At 55.6% G+C, this 22208-nt stretch overlaps 1 protein-coding gene across 3 annotated transcripts; it reads left to right on the forward strand.

The window, feature by feature from the left end:
* Nucleotides 1-2505: 2505 nt before the first annotated feature.
* LOC132243333 (zinc finger protein RFP-like) lies at nt 2506-15457 on the forward strand. Of its 3 annotated transcripts, none has more exons than XR_009455747.1 (8): nt 2506-4460; nt 5975-6070; nt 6620-6850; nt 7233-7255; nt 7903-8018; nt 9033-9092; nt 9457-10695; nt 14939-15457. XR_009455747.1 is itself a non-coding variant. In XM_059715180.1 (7 exons), the coding sequence occupies exons 1-7, from the start codon at nt 4041-4043 to the stop codon at nt 9990-9992; spliced, it is 1482 nt and encodes a 493-aa protein (XP_059571163.1). In that variant the 5' UTR covers nt 2506-4040; the 3' UTR covers nt 9993-13860. The 3 variants fall into 3 exon arrangements, 1 of the variants encoding a protein (XP_059571163.1); XR_009455746.1 differs by lacking the exon at nt 14939-15457 and adding an exon at nt 10915-13860; XM_059715180.1 differs by lacking the exon at nt 14939-15457 and having other exon boundaries at nt 9457-13860.
* The last annotated feature ends 6751 nt before the right edge of the window (nt 15458-22208 follow it).

Raw genomic sequence — 22208 nt, forward strand, 5'->3', positions numbered from 1 at the left:
AACCAGCTGCTGTCTGTTTGCAGAGGTGGCTTTGTGATAGGACCCTCCTGGCAGGTGCTGGGGCAGTGGAAAGGGCTGGGTGGGATTACGGAGGACTTTCATTCAAAAGAAATGAAACCAGCTTGATCCCCAACCCAGACCCCTGGTCCCCAGGAGTGGTTGTGCCCAGCCCAATGCAGTGCCCTGCAGAGACCCAAGTGAGAGCCAAATGCCCTTACTCCTGGCCTTGAACAGCCTGGCCATGTTAGCGTGGAGCCTGCCTAGGGTCACTGCGCTCATTGAGGAGCTGAACTGATGGTCCCAGCTGAGCACTGGGCTAATGTGACTTTGTCATTCCCAGAGATGAACCAGCTCATGTGGATCTTGCTCAGGGGTCTCTGCCTGGCATGACAGCACACCATGGGGACATGCCCCTGGGGACCTCCTTGGGTGCTCCTCATGGACAACACTCCATGTGTTCACAGCAAGACATCCAGGGGCTAAAGACAGAAAACACCTGGGAAAGTCGACATCAGCGAGGTGGCAAAATGTAGTGCCTGAATGGAGTCAGCCACTGCCTGCACCCACCATGCCCCCACCCAGGGCTGTCCTCCAGCGCTAGTGAATACAAACCCCAAGCAGAGCCAGGCCATCTCTGCCCCTCGGGACATGCTGCTCTGGGCATCGGCTCCCCTCTCCCAGCCAGAGGCCCAGCCCCTATGGGAGTTCCTGAATGAGGCTGCTGCTCCCGGTGCTTCGGCCCATGCTGTACCAGCTCTGCTCACTGCTTCAGAACAGCCTCAGCTCAGCTCAGCTCCTCCCCTGCACTGACTTGGTGTCTAGAGAGGGATCAGGCCCAGCAGAGCCCTTGGCACAAGGGAGACCAGCCTGGCAGCAGCCCCGCTCATTGTGCCTCCCCTTCCTCTGCCTCACTCCCTTACAAACTGCTCTGGGCACCAGCTGGGGTCACGGTGACTTTTGCTCAGGGTCCCTTGTGCTTTGTCACCCAGCAGGTTGCCTGTGTTGTATCATCCCAGGGCACTGTCACAGAGACACAGACTCAAGTGCTTCCCTTTGGGGGTACCCCCACGTGCTCAGTGTCCCTCCAGGCCTCAGCCTTGCTCCAGCCTCTGAGCCCAGCATCTTGCCCCTGCCTACCCTGTTGTGCATCAGAGCTCCCTGGTTACTGCCCTTCGGCCTGACCTGGACCACGAGCACAGACAGCATCTGGGATTAGACACACGACTCTGGTTTGGGCCCTTTTGACATAGCCCCAGTGGCAGATCCAAGCCCCCGTGGGCTCAGGTACTCAGCGACCCCACACACCACAAGACTGCTTGTGCCCCTCTCCTCATACAGCGTCCCATTGCACGCAGCCACCCTGCTGCTGGGGACGTGCTGAGGCCTAGGAACCTGAGCAGGGCTGGGGCAGGCAGGGGGCTCAGTGTAGCTGGAAATCAGCTATGTCTTCTCTGCCACCCTCACGCTGCCCCTCCAAGGGAGGAGGCTGCCCAGGCCCTCGAGGCATGATGAACCCGGGGGTCTGCGAGAGCCAAGCGGGTCCAAGCTCAAAGGGGCCGGGACTTGAGATGCTCTGGGGAGTAATGGGGCTGTGGGAGAGCCAGGAGGGCACTGGGGGCAGGTCCCTGTGGGGCACGAGGGGCGAGGGCTGTTACCCGTGATCCACTGGCACCAGCGGTTACAGGGTGAGAAATGGGAGCTGGGGACGGGTCTGTGGCTGCGGGAAGGGTTGGAGAGGCTGGGCTGGGTGTGGAGAGGGGGTGACACAGGCAGGGCAGGTGCCATTGTGGGGACAGACAGACCCACCCACACAGGGGAGGTGGAAATCCCAGCGATGGCAACTCAGGGAAGGAGGGCAAAGTCCCAGGTGCAGGAGCCCGGGGAGCAGCCAGGAGGATCGGGGCAAAGTCCAGGGGGGATGTACAGGGACCGCCAGGGTTGCAATGGCAGGGAAGCCAAAGATTATCGTTTGGAGACGGTCTCTCCAAATGGGGCTGTTGTGAGGCTGAGAGCTGGGCTGCAGGCGAAGCTGCTCTCCCCGACCGTCAATACGAGGCTGTTTCTCCCTGACTCCACGGCTGTCCCCTGATCCCACAAGAAGGGTCCGTGGTGCAGGAAGTGCGGAGTGAAGGAGCAGCGGTCGTCATGTTGCTGTTCAGTCTTGTGCTGTGAGCAATGCGGGGCGGGCAAGAAAGGCCCATCCATGCACAGCAGCGCAGGGCAATGCAGATCTGGGGTCACAGCTCCAGCCATAGCAGAGTCCCTGGGTGGCCTAAGGGGCACCAGGAAACTAAACTGGGTGTGAGCAGCCTCCGCCTGGTCTGCTTCTGTCAGGGAAACTGGCAGAGAATGGGAAATGCCTGAACAGAGATTTGAACTGTATTGAGGGGCTAGCAGGGCAGAGATCAAACCCAGCCATGGGAAGTCATCTGTATTTCTACGAGCGGCTGGGCAGGAGGCGCTGACATGTTTCAGCTTGAGGAAGGGCAAAACCTGCAGGTCAGTGAAATCCTGATCAAATGTGTGGAATTAGGGATGGCACAAGGACATGAGAAATGAATGTTTCATCAGGTGCCTGCAACCACCTGATGATATGCTGGAGCAGGACATCACCGGGTTGAGGACACACAGGAAGACCTGGGACTTCGGGGAGCTGGAAGAGTCCCCAGGCAGAGACTGAATAATCTGTGGCAGTGACGCCCATGTGTTAGTTTCTGGGTGTCCTCGGGGACAGCTGGAGGCTCCGATCCCCCGACCCCGTGCAGGTGCCCTGGGGTGACGCTGGCCCTGCCCCAGCTGGAGAGGAGAACCGCATGGTTCCTCTCAGGAGCGATGCACCAGGCTCCCCGCAGGTGCAGGGTCAGGTCTGGAGCAGCCTTTGCCATTGAAGAGCTTTGAAATGAAACATGAGAGATCAGACTCAATGGAGGGGAGAGCTGGATTATTTTTCTTTCTTTTATACTTTTATATCTCCCCCATCCCGCTCGTCCAGGGAAAACTGAACACTTTCAGGAGAGCCTGAGTTTTTAGGGTTGTTTTTTGTAACCATATTGGTCTAAGGATATAGGCAGGCAAGGTTTCTTTGGGTACATGTGATATCTTTTATTGGATCAACTAAATAATTGGGGAAAAGTTTGCAGGCTTTTGGGCACAAACACTCTTGTTCAGGCGTCTGTGCAAACAATCCTACTGGAAGGAGGCGGGAAGGACCGAGATGTCTTTGTCGTCAGATCCTTCTGCTTCAAACCAGCTGGAGCAGGGAAGTGGCACACAGAGCAGCTGAACCTTCTCCCATGTCATCGCGGCAGAAATGGCCCAAAGTTGTGTGTGAAGGGCTGTGGCTTGAAACCAGGAGACAACAGGCACGAGTGTCCTTTCAGTTGTTGCAACCCTCCCTGGGAGCTGCATGGGGGCTCCTTGGGGCAGGGAGGGATTGTAGTGCTCTGATAGATGCTGGGTGCATCTACACGTGTGCATTTACTGCGCAGTAACTGAAATAACTGCACAGTATAGGTGCGTGTCTACATGTGCACGCCTGTACTGTGTAGTAAATATGCCTGCTTACGCCAACTTGGGAGTAACAGCGGAGGAGTCTCCTAATGCCTGAAGAAGGGAGTTTGTGCCCGGAAACTTGCAAAGAACTTTTTCCCAACTATTTACTTGGTCTAACCAAAGATATCAGATCTACCCAAAGACACTTGCCTGCTCTGAGGTTTTAGGCAGTTCTCAGCCCCAAATAACAGTCCTGACAGCTCTGAAAAGCTCTTGGCTGACAGCAGATGCAGTGAGGAGTGTTGGGTGTGTTGAATTATTGTGTAGTGGCTTCAAACCCTTTTTCTGCTGTTTTCACTCAAGTTGTGCCGAGCTGCTGCTCCACGAAGGGTTACCAGATCCCCTGCGATCCTAGGGCTGGATCGTGACCCCGGCTCCTCCCAGCTCAGCATCAGTGCAGTTATTTCACAGGAAGGAAACAGCCCAGGGTGAGCCCGGCCCTGAGCTCAGGAAAGTGAAAGTACCCCGTGCCCTCCCGTCTCACAGCCATGGCCACAGCGAGCGCTGTACAAAGCCTCCGGGACGAGGCGACCTGCTCCGTCTGCCTGGAGTTGTTCAGGGACCCGGTGATGATCATGGGCTGCGGGCACAACTTCTGCCGAGCCTGCATCGCCCCGTGCTGGGAGGGGGCCGAGACAGACGTCACCTGCCCCCAGTGCAGACAGACCTTTGCCCAGAGGCTCCTGGGCCCAAACAGGCAGCTGGCAAATGTAGTAGAAGTGGTCAAGGGCCTGAGCGTGGGGTCAGCGGAGGGAGCCGGGGGCAAGATGGTGTGCGAGCAGCACGGGGAGGCTCTGAAGCTCTTCTGCGAGACAGACCAGGTCCTGATGTGCGTGATCTGCCAGGAGTCCCGGGCGCACCGAGCTCACCCCGCGGCTCCCATCCAGGAGGCTGCGCAGCAGTGCAAGGTACGGGCACGCGGGCCCGGTCCGGCTGTGCAGCTGGGGGGACGTACATCTCCCTGCGGCGCTGGGGCTTTCTGCCCCGCGGCCACGGCACAACGGCGTGGCTGCACACGGAGGCTGGTTTGTGGTAGCCTCTGTACAAACCATCCTCCTGGGGGGAGGCAAGAAGGACCCAAATGCCCTTTGTTACTTTCCTGACTCAGCAAAGACAACTGAGTTGTGCTCTTCTTCAGCCCCGAAACCCCGGCTGTTTGATTCGGGGACAAACACCACCTGCCTGGGAAATGACAGTAACTCTGGCACAACAGAGCAGGGAGGGCTGGTCTCCAGCTCCATCCCATAATAATAAGGACTAACACTTTAACCCTATAATCGTCCAATTACTACACACTTGTCATCAATTCTTTCCTTTGAAAGCAGATGAAGCAGGAACGTGGCTCCCCTGGCCCTGGACACGCAGAGCAGTGAACCTCCTCCAGTGTCACTGACCCACGGTTGTGTGCGGGGCTGTGTCCTGAAACAGGGGGTGTCCGGCACCGGTTTCCCTTCAGTTGTTACAACCCTCCCTGGGAGCTGCCTGGGGACTCCTTGGGGACGGGGGGATTGTAGCGCATTCACAGACTCGGTTCCCCTCGGACAGAGCCCACGTGGCATGCTCTGGAGGGCAGGCCCTGCTCACGGGATCTGCCACGAGCAGCTGCTTCCCCCAGCTGATGCTCCCAGCGTGTTGCACAAGTCTCAGTAATGCACATTGCATTGGTGCCGGGGGCTTCAGGGCTAATGCTAGGTCTAGAGGGGACGTGGTGGCACTGCCCGAGTCCAGGAAGCACGGCCAGGACCTCCTTTTGTATCTGAGCACGTCCTTCCCTGTCTCTGTCCAGGCCTGGCTACCAAATGCCGTGCTGCGCTGGTCCTGGATTAATGCTGCTCTTTCTGAGGCATCTCACTGTAGCTGTAGCTGTAGCTGTAGCTGTAGCTGTAGCTGTACTGCTGGGCTGTGATATTTCAGGACTGGTGTCTCACTTCTGAGTTTCTTTATTTCAATGCTCAGAGACCAGACCTGTGTCTTGCCCGGCCCAGCTGCCTAAGACTGGCTGGCACTCTGGACTGTCAACCGCGGTGGATTCAAGGCCGTGTTATTTTCTGTTCAGTGCATATCCCTGACAGTCTGCCCTTCCCCGTGGGTTGTAGTGTTGCCTTGTGGCACATCCCTAGGACCGGCTCCAGTTTTCTATCTGCTCTTCCTGCTGGGCAGGAGCTGGCTGAGCAGGAGCTGACAATCCAGCTGGAAACTGGCTGCTTGCTGCTCCGGCTGTGTTCAGCGCACACTGTTCGGTGCTGCGTCCAGGCAAGGGTGCGCTGTACTGGGAGCTGCTGGTCCAGCCTGAGAACATGGACTTCCCTGATGTCGCGCTCACAGCGCACCCTCAAGCAGCCCTCTCGGTTCTGGTGCGGGGAAGAGACTCCGGCTTCTCCCCTCCAAGGAAAACTGACCCAAGGAGTTTTCCTTCCCTCAGGAACAAATTCAGACTCGGCTGCAGCTGCTAAGGGGAGAGAGGGAGAGGCTTGAAGCACTGCAAGGGAGTGAAAGCCAGAAACACCAGGAATACCAGGTGGGTGCTGCTGAGGTCCGGCTGACGTCGGGGAGGAAGGAAGGGACGTGTCCTGCTCTGCATGTTTGGTGGGACAGTGACCGTGGCATTTTGTGACCGTGTGTTGCAGGGTGTTGTGGCAGGTGCATGGAGCCAGGCCTTGCAAACAAAAAAATTGTGTCAGCTGATAGCTATATATATAGCGGTGTTTCACTTTAATTGTTGAAAAATGTGGATTTGGGGTTTATATCAGAGAAGTTTGGATTTTTAAACAGACAAACCCAGGATTACTGATGATGAGAGGAAAGCTTTCCTTGCTGACAGCCATGGAGTTCTCCCCTCCTTAAGGTCCTGCTCTCAGGGAAACAGAAAAAACCTTTGCAAAATGAGGAGTGAAGAGATCCCAGGCAGGGCCCCAGACCTGAGCTACCCCCAGCTCTGCTCCAGGCGGTGGGAGGTCGGGGGTCCCAGCCATGTGGACAGTCAGGACCATGGGGCCTTACAAACCATGCCCTGACTCTCCCCAAAGCAGCTACCCTCCCTGACATGGTTTCTCTCTGTTCATGGCAGCAAAGGGCAGCAGCCGAGAGGCAGAAGGTTGTGGCTGCATTTGAGCGACTGCGCCGGTTTCTGGAGGAACAAGAGCGACTCGTGCTGGCCGAGCTGGGAGAGGTGGAGAGCGGGATTGAGAAGAGTCAGGAAGAGATGGTCACCCAACTCTCCGAGGAGATTTCCCGTCTCACCAACCTGATCAGGGAGCTGGAGGGGAAGTGCCAGCAGGCTGCCAGTGACCTCCTGCAGGTGAGGCACACGACATGTCTCCCGTCCAAGTGCAGGGGAGGGAAAGGGCTAAATCTTGGGTCTGCCAGGACCAGGTGCATAACTGAGGAGGGGTGACAAGGGCAACGGCCCCGGACAGGCACGTGGTGGCAGTGATGGGAGATGCAGAATATCAGCCCCAGCCCCTGCCACCCTGCGCGCGTCCACTGCCCAAGGTGCGTGGCTGCCCTATTACACCTCTTGGGGGGGTCACAAAATCAGGGCTTGTAAAGGGGATGAATTTTCCCCAGATCCTGTGTGCAGCACTCCGAGTCTGAGGACAAAGTGCGTCCCCTCGGGCAGGGGGTCCCCGGTGTGGGGCATTGCACTGAGCTCACTTCTCCATCTTTGTCTCTCCCTTTAGGACATGAGGAGCACGCTGAGCAGGTACGTGGCTCCACCTGGCTCCCCATAGAGGGAAGGGTCCTGGAGATAATGCAATGGGCACATCCCTGCAGGGCACCACAGCACAGCAAGCGCTGGGACTGTCCCTGAGGTGGGAAGCATGAACATCCCCCTCTTCTCCTCGGGGAAGTGATGGCTTTGGGCACTGGCAGCCTGAAGACTGTAAGGTGTAATCTGGGCTTTCCCCCTCTTGTCCCCGGGGAATAGTCCTGGCCAGAGTTTGAGCCAACTGCCCATGAAGTCTCTGCTCCTTTCTGATCCCAGGAAATGTCCTGGACATTTTGGAGCTAAAGAAAACATGCCTGCTGAGGATCGGTCACTTCTGGGGGAGCTGCCACTGCCACCATGGGCAACTGGTGCCTCCTGAGTCTAGTGGGTGGCGTCGGCTGTGGGGCCAGAGCTGGCGAGCTCTCTCAGCACCACTGGCCCTGTCATGGGGGGCACGTTCCCCCCCGCCCCGGGCTCCTCCTATGCGTCGCCTGTGACTGCCACTGTCTGTGCTGCCCCTGCCCCTCTGGCTGAGGCACATGGCCAGAGTCAGTCTCTAGGTCCCGCCATCCACCCAATGTTTCTACCATGTAGCTGAGTGGCAAAAAGAAAATCAAATAACATGGACTAGTTTTTCCCAGGTGCAGGAAGGAGCAGTTGCAGCTGCCAGAGGGGATTTGCCCAGAGCTGGAAACAAGACTCAGCATCTTGTCTGGACAAACACTAGCTCTACAGGAGACTCTGAAGAAGTTTCAAGGTACTGAGAAGGGGGCTGCAGAAGGGAAGAGGGAGGTGTCCTTGTTGAGGAAGAAGAGACAGGCAGTTGGTTTGAATTTGGAGCCAGCATCTTTTTTAATTGGGAGATGAACTAAACGTGCTGGACTGATATCGCAGGTAACAGGAATGAAGACATGAGGCCAGGGCCTCTCTCTGCCTTTGCACGAATTGCTGATGAACCAGGGCTCCTCTGGGTGCCCCTTTGCCCCGGGTGCAGAGCTGCAGGGCCCCTGCGGCTCCAGCGCTGCTCAGCCTGGGCACCTGCAGCCGGGGCAGTGGGAGCTGCGGGCCCTGCCCCACTCAGAGCGAGCCCCCAGTGCCTCCTGTCAGGCCACCAAAGTTAAGAGCTGAAATTAAATATGAGGCAGGCTGTCAGGTTTGGAGTCTGCTGTCTTGACCCCAGGGGTGCAGGGGGGAGGCTCCCAAGGGCCAGGAGAGGAGCAGGGAGGGAGCAGAGCAGGCAGGTTGGGGGCAGCCTGGGTGAAACTGCACCTCTGGTATCCTGCACCCCCACAGGGGCTGCTGGAGCAGAGGACAACTCTGTCTGGACCCCTGGACTTCCCCAGCCGGTGCAAGCTCTTGCCTGTCTCCTCAGCCAGTGAACAAGAGAGCTGTGAAGCTTATCCTCTTCCCACAGGCTCCCCCTCCACCCCCGCTGCTTGTCCCTTTCTGTCACTCAGTCCCTCACCCCAGTGTCTAAGGGGGTAGGATGGGCTGGGCACTGAGCTCCCCTGGATCCGTGGCTGTTATATTTTCTCCTCCTACTCCTGTGCCTGCACCTGCAGGTCCCTCCTGCCCGGTCCTGGGGGAGGAGGCCGTGCTGCAGGGGAGCAGGGAGATGTGGAGCAGCTTCTGCAGCCACAGTCCCAGCAGCAGGGGAGGAGCTTCCCCGGTGTGTCTGCTCCGTCTCAGGGGCTCAGGACCAAGGCAGGTCTAAGTCAGGAGCATGAACCAGACACCACAAGTCTGATACCTGTGCCCCTTTCCCCTGCAGAGACTCTGCCGTCCACCTTGGAGAAGGTCAAAAGGGTACCAAAGGGATCGTACACAAAGGGTAAGCGCTGGGGAGCTGTGGGGTTTAACACAGTGATCCCGCAGAGCCCATGGCTGCCCCTGGACAAGAGGCAAACCCTCTCCCAGCCCAGCACCAACCCCCCTGTGCTGGGGCCTGGGGCACTGGGCTGGGATTTTCCTGTCCTTGCCTGAGTTGTGTCCTCCCTTTCCCCAGGGCAGGGGCTCTCCCTGTGCCCGGCTGAGGAGCTGCGGGGCTGTCGGTGCTCAGCCCCCGGGCCCAGGGCAGAGGCAGCTCCAGGGGCCAAGGATGGTCAGAGGCAGGACGGGGCTGCTGGGGAGGGCGAGGAATGGCCCCGTCTGCCCCGGGCTGAGCTCTGCCCTGACGCTGCGATTCTCTCTGCCAGCGACGGTGACTCTGGATCCAGACACGGCAAATCCCTACCTCGTCCTTTCTGCGGATCGGAGAAGTGTGAGATGGACAGACACACGGCAGCCTGTGCCCTACAATCCTGAGAGATTTGATGTGAACCAGTGTGTGCTGGGCCGGGAGGGATTCACCTCCGGGAGACACTGCTGGGAGGTGGAGGTGGGGGTGGAGATGTGGCGGGGAGACTGGGCCGTGGGGGTCACCAGAGAGTCTGTGAGGAGGAAGGGATGGGTCAGATTGAGCCCCGAGGAGGGGATCTGGGCAGTGCAGCGCTGTGGGGATCAGGTCCAGGCTCTCACGGCCCCTGCTCCCACCCGCCTGTCCCTGCGCCGGGCGCCCAGGAGGGTGTGGGTGTGTCTGGACTGTGCGGGGGGGCAGGTGTCATTTCTCGATGCTGACACCGAGGCCCCGATCTTCACCTTCCCGCCGGCCTCCTTCGCTGGGGGCAGAATCCGGCCCTGGTTCTCGCTCTGGGCGTCGGGGCCTGGGTCCGAGCTCAGACTGTGCCACTGAGTGATGGGGGAACAGCCGGGGAACGGACCCCCCACGCGGGGAAACAGGCCGCTCTGGCTTCCCATTCTCTATGACCCTGGAGGAGTCCCCTCTACCCACCCCCGTCCCCTCCTCTCTGCCCTGGGGAGCTGCCCAGGTGCAAGGTGCTGTCTGCACCCACTAGCCCGTCCCGTTGCAGCAGGTGGCACCAGGCCAGTCTGTCCTGGCACTCAGTGGCCCTGGAGGACTCGAGCGCGGCCACCAGAATGGGCCCTTGGGGCTGCCACCAGCTTTGGAGCTACCACCCCCTGCAGTGCCAGCAGCCCAGGGCTGGGGCTCAAGGCCAAGTGCCTCTGGGTGCCCTTTGCCCAGAGCCTGGCTGGGGCTAGGAGTGGGAGGCTGCCTGGGGTTTGCAATGGCTTTGTCTCTTGGGCCTTCACTCCCCCTTTTCTCTCCCTCCATCTCCCCTGCGCTGGCTCCTTGCTCGGGGTCACACAGAGGACGTCCCATGCAAGTTGGACACTGCTTTTCCTGGACCTGATCTCGGGCCTTTGGCCCTCTTCACCACGAGGCCGCTCAAGCTGGGCCATGCTCTTATTCACCCACGAGCCTCCTCCCTCCCTTGGTGCAGCCGCGTGGCACCGATGGTGGCACAGGAACTCCAGTAACCTTCGTGGAGGTGTTTTCCACCCCCAGATGTTGACCACACAGACTGGGATTGGAGGTAAATTAGGGCTAAAAAGCAAAAGCATTTGCAACTTTTATTTTCTCCAAACCAGTTTTTAGGCAATTCTTAGCCCAACAGGAAAGTTTTATGCTAGAAATCTTTTGGGTTACAGCAGGCTCACCTAGAAGTGCTCTGTGTTTCCAATTATGACGTAGTAGATTAACAAGCTTCCCATGTTGTTTCCATTGTATTTGTCCTTGCTACCTCCCCACAAAGGATGAACAACCACTTTCACCGGGAATCAAAGGGTTTCACCCAGGGACTCTCGACAGAGCAACAGACCGTCAGAGCCGTTTACAGAAAGGAAACAGCCAGCTCATGCTCTAGTCCAGGAGTCAGCAATCCCTGGCACGTGTGCCAAGCATGTCATGCGAGGCCATTTTGCTCAGCACACCACCGCCAGCCTGGGCTCTAGGCAACTGGTGCCAGCCACAAAGCCCAGGACTCTCCCAGCAGGCAGCTGGGCAGCTGCAAGCCCTGCAGCAAGCAGACTGGGCTCCGTGGCTGGCAGCAGCTACCCAGAGCCTGGGCCGGCTGCAGCCAAGAGGCTGGAAACATCTGCTCCAGGCTCTGGCATCAGCTCCATACCAGCAGGTGCATGCGCGGCTTGTAGTGGACGGTGGGGGAGAGTCCTGAGGCAGCGCAACCCCGGCCTCTTCCCCACTGCTGGCACAGAGCTGATGACTGGGCTGCAGGGCCCTGAACAGCTGTTTGTAGCCAGCCTCGGCTCTGGGAAGCTCCACGGCCCCAGCATCAGCTCCATGCTGGCAGCGACTGCACGTGCACCTCAGAGCAGACAGCCCCAGGCCCTATCCCCACCATCCGATCCAAGGCATGAAGCTGATGCTAACCACTGAACGATCTGATAGGAAATGGTAAAGAATGAGAGCACCCTAAGGAACAGAGAAACTGATCTAAGAAAAGAAGTAAAGAAGGTAAAGAGTAAAGAAAAGATAAATGAGGACAGGATCTGAGATAAGAGAAGAGCTGAAGAAGCAGGTTTCATAGATTCATAGATGTTAGGGTCGGAAGGGACCTCAATAGATCATCGAGTCCGACCCCCTGCATAAGCAGGAAAGAGTGCTGGGTTCAGATGACCCCAGCCAGCTGCCTATCTAACCTCCTCTTGAAGACCCCCAGGGTAGGGGAGAGCACCACCTCCCTTGGGAGCCCATTCCAGATTTTGGCCACTCTAACTTTCATAGTTTCATAGTTGGTAGGGTCGGAAGGGACCTTGACAGATCATAGAATCATAGACGTCGGGTCGGAAGGGACCTTGTAGATCTTCAAGTCCGACCCCCTGCCTGGGCAGGAGGAAGACTGGGCTCAAATGACCCCAGCCAGGTAGGCATCGAGCCGCTTCTTAAAGACCCCCAGGGTAGGAGCCAGCACCACTTCCCTTGGAAGTCGGTTCCAGATCCTAGCCACCCTGACTGCGAAGCAGTTTTTACGGATGTCTAATCTAAACCTACTCTCCAACAACTTGTGTCCGTTATTCCCTGTTATCCCGGGGGGCACTAGGGGAAACAAGGTCTCCCCCAAACCCTTCTGGTCCCCCCTAGTGAGTTTATAGACGGTCACCAGGTCCCCCCTCAGCCTTCTCTTGTGAAGGCTGAACAGGTTCAGGTCCCGTAGCCTCTCATTGTAGGGTCTGCCCTGCTGTCCCCGGATCATGCAGGTGGCCCTCCTCTGGACCCTCTCCATGTTGTCCACATCCCTCTTGAAGTGGGGTGCCCAGAACTGGACACAGTACTCCAGCTGTGGTCTGACCAGTGTCACGTAGTGGGGGAGGATCACCTCCTTGGACCTGCTTGAGATGCACCTGTGGATGCACGATAAGGTCCGGTTAGCTCTGCCAACCGTGACCTCGCATTGTCCGCCCATGTTCATCTTGGAATCAATGACGGCTCCAAGATCCCTTTCTGCCTCCGTGCTCTCAAGAAGGGAGTTTCCCATATTTTGTGACCTGGTCGTAGAAGGCCACCAGGTTGGTCTGACAGGACCTGCCTCTAATGAACCCGTGTTGGTTGCCCCTGAGCATAACCTCCCCTGCTGTCCCCTCGTGGACATGCGTCAGGATAATTCTCTCAAAAAGCTTACCCAGGATCGAGGTAATTCCTATAATTTCCTGGGTCCTCCTTCCTCCCTTTTTTGAAAATGGGAACCACATTGGCCCTTTTCCAGTCCTCTGGCTCCACACCAGAGCACCACAAGCGCTCATAAAGCCGTGCCAGGGGGTCCCGCCATGACCTTTGTTCATTCCCTCAGCACTCTGGGGTGGAGGTCGTCAGGACCAGCTCGTTTAAATATGTCCAGTCCCTCCAGAAGTTCCCTGACAAGATCGTCACTGACCCTAGGTCTGGGTGCACCTTCCCCAGGGCCTGAGGGGGTCCTGGCGGATGGGCTGATCCAGTCCCTGCTCAGGAAAATGGAGGCAAAGAAATTGTTAAATAGGTTAGCTTTGTCGTCTGGTGTGACAACCAGATTTCCTAGCGTGTCTTGCAGAGGCCCCATGTTACCCGGTGTGGCAGAAATGCCACCGTCTGTGTCCTTCTCCAGAAATCTGTCTCTGCCAGCGTGAGAGGCTGGTGTTGAATCCCTCAGGGCGGGGATCTTCCTCCCTGTCTACATGACAAAAGCCTGGTGCCTGGGAGGCGGATGCTCTGGTCACCTGGGGATGGGGAGGAAAAAGCCCCGCTCACCGGCCCAGGTGACCCGTGATGCTTTTTAAATTGGTTGGCTAGTGGCCAGCACTGGCAGCTTCGATTGGACCGGGCTGCTGAGGTCAGAAAGGTTATTTAAAGGCCCGGGCCAGGAAGAAGGCAGCCATTAGCCATGCGGTCATCCAGGTGAATCTGAACCTGGGAGAGGAGCTTCACCATCTGATACAGGCTCTCTCCTCATCACCGCATGCTCCAAGAGTGCCCTGCCTCCAGAGGGAAACTCTAACCACCTCTGGACAATGCGTGTGAGTAAGCTACTCGAGATCAGACTAGATATTTAGCTTCCAGTAACTCAGATGCGAGATCAAAAGGCTACCTCAGCCGTACTGGTTTGCTCTATGGGATCCCTCTGATATTCCTATGATATTTCTGTGATACTGCTCTACCTTTACCCTGTTTCCGCCCTACCCCCTGTAATCAATAAAGTTCTCCTTTGTGACCGGTGTGGGAGACTTATTGAGGGGTGGGTCTGAATTATGCCGAGGAGGCCCCTTAGGTCTGTGGACTAAGGCAGGCTTCCCTAATAAGCCCCTGACTTGGGGAAGTGCCCCAAGTGCTGGTATTGGGTCTAGGACCCATTGGACGATCAGGCCTGTGTTCTCCAAGGTGCGCAGAGCCAGAAGTGAGTCCAGAGCCATGGATGGTGGCAGCGGGACCCCAGGCTAGCGGGGGTGCTCCAGGGGAGGGATCGGCCGGACGGGAGGCACCCCAGGGAGGCACTTGGAGCCAGGAAGGTGGTCAGGTGCAGTGAGGTGGGCTGCTCAGTGCAGGAGCGCCCCCTACTGGCCCGCCACACCCGGTACCTTCTTTTTGCCCCTACATATTTAAAAAAGGACTTCTTGTTGTCTTTGATCCGGGTCACTAGTCCCAGTGAAGAAGTTCTTCCTAATGTCCAGTCTAAATCTGCTCTCTGCTAGCTTGTGGCCATTATTTCTTGTAACCCCCGGGGGCACCTTGGTGAATAAAACCTCACCAATTCCCTTCTGTGCCCCGGTGATGAACTTATAGGCAGCCACAAGGTCGCCTCTCAACCTTCTCTTGCAGAGGCTGAAAAGGTCCAGGTTCTCTAGTCTCTCCTCATAGGGCTTGGCCTGCAAGCCCTTAACCGTACAAGTGGCCCTTCTCTGGACCCTCTCCAGGTTATCCACATCCCTCTTAAAGTGTGGCACCACATCCCTCTTAAAGGTGCTACAAGTGTGTGAGCTAGGCAAAGGGACATGGGAAAATGAGCATCTTGGCAAAAGGACACAGACACATTGGCACACAACTTGAGTATCTGGAGTATAAATATAGATGCCGCAAGGATTGTTTCTTTGTAGTAACCTGGGGAAGGGTAACTCCTGCTCGAAGCTGTTACCATTGTCCAAACAAATTCACTGCATTGGGCTGCTTGTGCTTACTAAGCAGAGCAGCCAGCATACTGTCCAAGTGACAGTAAACCACTCAGAGCTTTTTGCCATTTAACATGTTTTTTTCATTCTGTCTTTGAAATGTTTTGGTTTTCTTCTGATTTGCAGTGAAAAGAATCAGTTCCTTGGACCTAGAGGAACAACAGCCCTTCAGTGCTTAGAAGGCGGCACCGGGCAGAAATGGAGGTGTCCAAGGGAGTTAGGCACGGATGGTACGAGGTGGGAGTTGACCGATGGCTTTGAAAATGCCCATCTGTTGTACTGACCTGCTTGAAAAGCCCACTAGGATCCAGGTCCATAACGTGAGGTGTCTAACACCCACATTCAGATGAAAGTGAATTAGGTGCCCTCATGACTCTGATTGTATGGGCCTTATCATGTAGAAGTGTCCTCAGTACATTACAGATGTATAATAACGCATAGGTGTGCCAAAGAGCTCTTGTTTCACTGCCATTAGCAAAGTAGTGTCCACTTTCTTCAGCTGGAGAAAGGGAAGAAGACAGATGGAGAAGCAGGAGAAACAGCTGCAAAGCAGACCCAGATACAGGCGTGGGCAAACTGGGCAGCCGCCTGGGGCCCAGACAGAAAGGGGGGCTGAAAATGGAAAAAAGAAATAAATAAAATTGCAAAAAAGTTTACATAATTGAGCATATACCATACTGGCAATGTTACCAATTTAGGACAAACTATTTAAAGACAGTGATACCACAAATGTGATAAAGACATTCGCTACAACAAATCATTATAACTGGCAATGTGGGGCCCGATACTGAAAGTTTGCCCGGGGCTGCCAGGAGTCTAGGTACCGTCCTGCTGAGAAAAGAAAGAGAAGAACAAGGAAGGTTGCCAGCAAATTGAGGAAAGTGATTATTTCCCTTCTACTCTGCACTGCCGAGGCCACATCTTGAGTCCCGTGTCCAGTTTTGGGCCCCCCGCTACAGAAAGGATGTGGACAAGCTGGAGAGAGTCCAATGGAAGGCAATGGAAATGGCTACAGGGTTAGGACACATGACTTCTGAGGAGAGGCTGAGGGAATGGGGCTTATTCAGTTGGCAGAAGAGAAGACTGGATTGAGAAGGGATTTGATAGCAGCCTTCAACTCCCTGAAGGGGGGTTCGAACGAGGATGGAGCTGGACTGTTCTCCGTGGTGGCAGAGATGACAGGACAAGGAGCAATGGCCTCAAGTTGCAGCAGGGAAGGTTGCAGTTGGATATTAGGGAAACTTTCTCACCAGGAGGGTGGTGAAGCACTGGAACAGGTTACCCAGAGAGGTGGGGGCATCTTCATCTTTGGAGGTTTTCAAGGCCAGGCAAATCTAAGCCCTGGCTGGGATGATCTAGATGTGGATGGTCCTGTTCTTTGTAGGGGGTTGGACTAGATGTGACCTCCTGAGGTCCCTTCCAACCCTCCTTGTCTATGTTTGATAAGGAGAAGAACAGGCAGGAGAGATTGCACACACTGGACTGCAAGAGGAGGCAAGGGACAGGACATGCGGGAGGTGCAGGAGCATGCACAGCCCTGGACAATGATCCTTGTTAGAAAAACACTCCGACAAGGGGGAGAAAGAGAACCAGTTTCCAAGACTTGGCAACCCAAAACATCAGCAGTGAAAGAGAGCGCCCAGCAAGCCATGTACTCGCACTGAATGCCACCTTCCCTCCACGTTCCCTGGTTTACCATACTTATGAACAAAGGATATTCCTAACATGAGGGGCTACTAATTACTAAAAATGCTGATAACTAATGACGCTCATGCCCTGCAATCCTGGCCTCACAGGGGGCATCTCCAGCTGCTTTACGCCATTCCCGGCTGTCCCAGCCCGAGGGGTCTTTCAGGAGTGGTGTGGCCAAGGCAGACTGCCACTTAGATGCACAAAGGGAAGGACAACTCCACCGTCCCCCCTTGCAGGCCAGACTCTGTCCCATGGGTGGGTCATTGCTGAGGTTGGATGTTCAAAGCAGGACCTGGTTCACAAACAAGGCTCAGTTTGGGGATGTTCATGAGTTAACCCCGTTCGTGTCATCCCAAATGGGCCTAGCCTTTGGCTCAACCAACACAGGATTGAACCCATTGTTCCTGGTGCTTGGGCATCTAATTTTAATCCTGGTTCAACCGGCATCCATTAACACAACAAAGTTGCCTATTCTTGCTCTCCAACTAAGGGATAATAAAGCATCGGAGGGGAGGAGGAAATGCCCCTGTGCATTGCTTGGGGTTCAGGAACAAAGAGGATCCCTGAGACACCTAAGCACCATGGCAATGTCTGGTGGGGCACTGGGTACAGGACCTGGCCCAGTGTCCCTGCCTGACTACGCTTCAACAAGGCCAGGCTCAGGCTGCTTTGTGACGCGTGCCCTCTTTGCCATCACATTGCCGTGACGATGGTGCTGCTCTGAGATAAAAGCAGAGGAGTTTTCCTGCTCACTCTGTGGTTGGCACAGATGAGAAGAGTCAAGTTAGTGTGTTGTCGCATTTCATTGTAGCCATAGTTGTCTTTTGTTCCTTTTATTCAATTATCTGTATTGTTCGTCTTTACTGTCTGTAGCCAGTAGTATTAGCACTATTGGGAATTAGTCTTAGTATTTTTTCAAATTAATATAGTTAGTTGGTAGTTAGCACTGGTAGTTATTAGCATTATTAGGACAGTTGCCCATCATGTTAACAATAACCCCCTTATTTTCCTAAGCGTCCCTGCCACAGGGGCAAGGAGGAAAGAAACAGTTCACACACTTTGCAGCTATGAGATTTGCTGGGAGTTTTCTCACATCTGCTCCTCCTGGCTGCCAAGTCTTGCAATCTGGATCTCTCTCTCCATTGTTGGAGCATTTCCTGATGCAGGACAAGGCCTCCAGTCCCCCACACCCTCCTCCCTGGGCCGTCCTAGCGCCTGGGCACTGAATGAGCAGAGCTATCCCTCGGGGAGCAGTGATGCCGCTTGTCCTTGCCTACTCCTTGAGGAAGCAGGACACGGGGACTTCAGTGCCAGGCCCTGGGGCAGCGCTGAGCTGGACGAGCCCCTGCGGCTTGCCCACGTCCTGCTGGGGAGTTGTTTCAAGCCTGGGGGAGAGGCTGGGCCCCAGGTTGGTTTCTGCGAAGTATCTACTGTCTTTCTTCAGCTGCCCCTGGTGGAAGTAAAGCAAGGGAGCGAGAATCCCCAGCCACCGCCCGACACCTCCAAGGGCAGGATGAGAGCCCACATGTTTTGGGGCCCGCGGAGGAGGAGATGCTCCGGTGCCAGGTTTGAGGACCCTTTGAATACGTGACTAAACTCCATATCCCTAATACACTGGCTGAATGTCAGGGGAGGTGCTCCCTTCTTCATCCCGAGGGTAGAAGAGCTCGGCAGGAGCATCCTTCGGTGCGAGTGAGATCCACGATGACTGCCTGTCCTCTCCCCAGCGTGCCTCTCCCAGGACAAAGGAAGAGCCAGGCCGCCCTCCCACTGGTATTTCTCTGAGTCAGGCCCCGTGGCCCAGGTGGACTTAAATCACGCAACTGGAGTAAATACGTGGAGGGGGCTGGGCTGAGGCTGTCTCAGGCCATGAGACGAAGAAAGAGAGCAAAGGACTTCTTCACACCCTACATCCACATTTCTCCATGATTAAAATGAAACACCACTAAGATACAGATATAATGTGGTGTTTCATTAAAAAAAAAAATTAAAAATTAAAAAATGTGGATTTTGGATTACTTTTTAAATTAAAAAATTGGGGATTTTTTAAAATTAGAAAACCAAAGACCCCTGATGACCAATAAATAGCTATAAATGCATGGGGGTGCCGACAATGGTGGCTAAGCAGGTTGGTTTGCCAGGAAGAAATGGAGAAATGGAGAAAATGGACAGAGCAGCTGGGACACAGTGAGCAGCACATATGAGGCGCGCATGTCCATAGATAGACACAATGGCCCCCACGATCTCTGGGGATTGCTGCCCAGGCCCAAGGGAGGAGACTGAAGCTGCCCCCCACCCCGCCCCGAGCCTGGGCATGGGGATGAGGTGGGTCTTGGGGGGCAGCGCATGCAGCCTGCGAGTGCGGCGCGGAGTGGGGCAGCCCCGGGGCTTGTGCGGGCTGTGGTTTGGGGTGATGGGAGGGGCCCTGGGCAGCGCCGGGACTGGGACAGCGCTTCGCTCCCTCCGGTAGACACATGCTGGAGTTAGACGGAGATGAGCCCTGCCTCACCCCTGCCTGTGTGTGCACCAGTGCTGCCCGCTCACGGGATCTCTGGCGCTGCTCTGGGGTCTGCGCTTCGGGACTGTGAAACCCGTACCTCTTCCATAGACACGAGGAGGAATTAGGGGCTTTGCATCATAGATTCATAGCTTCATAGATGTTAGGGTCGGAAGGGACCTCAATAGATCATCGAGTCCGACCCCCTGCATAGGCAGAAAAGAGTACTGGGTCTAGATGACCCCAGCTAGATACTCATCCAACCTCCTCTTGAAGACTCCCAGGGGAGGGGAGAGCACCACCTCCCTTGGGAGCCCGTTCCAGACCTTGGCCACTCGAACTGTGAAGAAGTTCTTCCTAATGTCCAGTCTAAATCTGCTCTCTGCTAGCTTGTGGCCATTGTTTCTTGTACCGCCCGGGGACGCCTTGGTGAATAAATGCTCACCCATTCCCTTCTGTGCCCCCGTGATGAACTTAAAGGCAGCCACAAGGTCGCCTCTCAACCTTCTCTTGCGGAGGCTGAAAAGGTCCAGTTTCTCTAGTCTCTCCTCGTAGGGCTTGGTCTGCAGGCCCTTGACCATACGAGTTGCCCTTCTCTGGACCCTCTCCAGGTTATCCGCATCCTTCTTGAAGTGCGGCGCCCAGAATTGCACACGGTACTCCAACTGCGGTCTGACCAGCGCCTGATAGAGGGGAAGTATCACCTCCTTGGACCTATTTGTCATGCATCTGCTGATGCACGATAAAGTGCCATTGGCTTTTCTGATGGCTTCGTCACACTGCCGGCTCATGTTCATCTTGGAGTCCACTAGGACTCCAAGATCCCTTTCCACCTCTGTGCTACCCAGCAGGTCATTCCCTAGGCTGTAGGTGTGCTGGACATTTTTCCTCCCTAGGTGCAGCACTTTGCATTTCTCCTTGTTGAACTGCATTCTGTTGTTTTCTTCCCACTTGTCCAACCTGTCCAGGTCTGCCTGCAGCTGTTCCCTGCCCTCCGGCGTGTCCACTTCTCCCCATAGCTTTGTGTCATCTGCAAACTTGGACAGAGTACATTTCACTCCCACGTCCAAGTCGCTGATGAAGACATTAAAGAGTATCGGTCCAAGGACCGAGCCCTGCGGGACCCCACTGCCCACACCCTTCCAGGTCGAGACCAACCCATCCACCACGACTCTTTGGGTGCGACCCTCCAGCCAATTCGCCACCCACCGGACTGTGCAGTCATCCACATCACAGCCTCTTAGCTTGTTCACCAGTATGGGGTGGGATACCGTATCGAAGGCCTTCCTGAAGTCTAAGTATACGACATCCACCCCTCCTCCTGTGTCCAGGCGTTTCGTAACCTGGTCATAAAAAGAGACTAGGTTGGCAGGCACGATCTGCCCGCCACAAACCCATGCTGGTTTCCCCTCAGCATAATTTGTCCTGCCGGGCTCTCACAAATGTGAGCCTTGATAATTTTTTCAAAGACTTTACCAAGGATGGAGGTGAGACTGACTGGCCTATAGTTGCCCGGGGCCTCCTTCCTCCCCTTTTTGAAAATGGGGACCACATTAGCCCTTTTCCAGTCCTCTGGGACTTGGCCCGTGCGCCATGAGCGTTCGAATATTCCTGCCAGTGGCTCTGCAATGATGTCGGCCAGTGCCTTCAGCACCCTCGGATGGAGCTCATCCGGGCCTGCCGACTTAAAGGCATCCAGTTCTTCCAAATGACTCTGCACCACCTCAGGATCTACGCATGGCAGTCTGGCACCTTGCTGCTGCCTCTCTACAACCCCAGTGAGAGACTTGTCGTGCCCCTCGCTTAGGAACACTGAGGCAAAGAACTCATTGAGGAGTTCAGCCTTGTCCCCCCGTCTGTCACCACTTGCTTCTGCCCATTTAGTAGGGGTCCTATTCCTCCCTGGGCCTTCCTTTTACTCCCAATATATCTAAAAAACAATTTCTTGTTGTCTTTTACTTGGGTTGCCATACTCAGCTCCATGGTAGCTTTGGCCCACCTAACTGCCTCCCTACAAGCACGAGCAGAGGAGGTATATTCATCTTTAGTGATCTCACCCTGTTTCCACTTTTTATGTGCTCCCCTTTTGGCCCTTAGGCTGCCCTGGATTTCTCTGGTCAGCCATGGAAGCCTCCTGGCCCCTTTCCCTCTTTTGCCTCGCTCGGGGATCGTCTTGCTTTGTGCCCGAAGGATCGTTTCCTTTAGGCACAGCCACCCTTCCTGGGCTCCCATCCCTTCAAAACTCCTACTCTGCAGTGCGTCCTTGACTAATCGCCTGAGTGCATTGAGATCAGCTTTCCTAAAGTCTAGCACTTTCACCCTACTAGTTACCTTACCCACTCGCCGTCTTATGTTGAATTCTATTATAAGGTGATCACTGTCTCCCAAATGGCTACCGATCTGGAGGTCCCCTATCATGTCATCTCCCGTTGCCAATACCAGATCCAGTATGGCATTCCCCCTAGTGGGACCATGCACCTCCTGTGTCAGGTGGAGGTCCTGTACACAGGTTAGAAACCTGCGTGAGCGGTGGGACTTTGCTGTCTGCGTCTCCCAGCAGATGTCCGGGTAGTTTAGGTCCCCCATGACTACCGCCTCTTTAGCTTTTATGGTCTCCGAGAGTTGCCTTAGGAGCCCCGCATCTATTTCTTCCCCTTGGTGTGGGGGTCTGTAGCAGACCCCTACCACCAAATCCCTTTCTCCTTGCCCCCCATGTAGCCTAACCCACAATCCTTCTACTTCCTCAACCTTGGATTCTGTCTTGATGAGGGTTGATGTATATTGCTCACTGACATAAAGTGCAACCCCCCCCCCCCTTTCTTCCCCGACCTGTCCTTTCTATACAATCTATAACCTTCAATATGTACCGCCCAGTCATGGGATGAATCCCACCAGGTCTCTGTTAGCCCCACTAAGTCATAGGTGTTTAGTGCAAGCAGGAGCGCTAGTTCATCCTGCTTGTTCCCCATGCTCCTAGCATTAGTATATAGGCACTTGAGCCCTGCGACTGGTGCCTTTGCTGCCCCCCCGCTCCAAGTCCCAAGGGGCCCATTGTTTCTTACCTTCTTGTTTCTTACCTGTTCTGTAGTGCTGGCCTCCCCATGGCTTTCAGGTTCCCAATGCTCTCTTTCTTCAGGCTGGGCTGTCCTTGTGGGTGCCACATGGTTTGGTGGTCCACAGCTTCCCCTGCCCTCGTGCTCCCCTCCC

Source organism: Alligator mississippiensis, chromosome 11 (assembly GCF_030867095.1).
Source record: "Alligator mississippiensis isolate rAllMis1 chromosome 11, rAllMis1, whole genome shotgun sequence".
NCBI lineage: Eukaryota > Metazoa > Chordata > Crocodylia > Alligatoridae > Alligator > Alligator mississippiensis.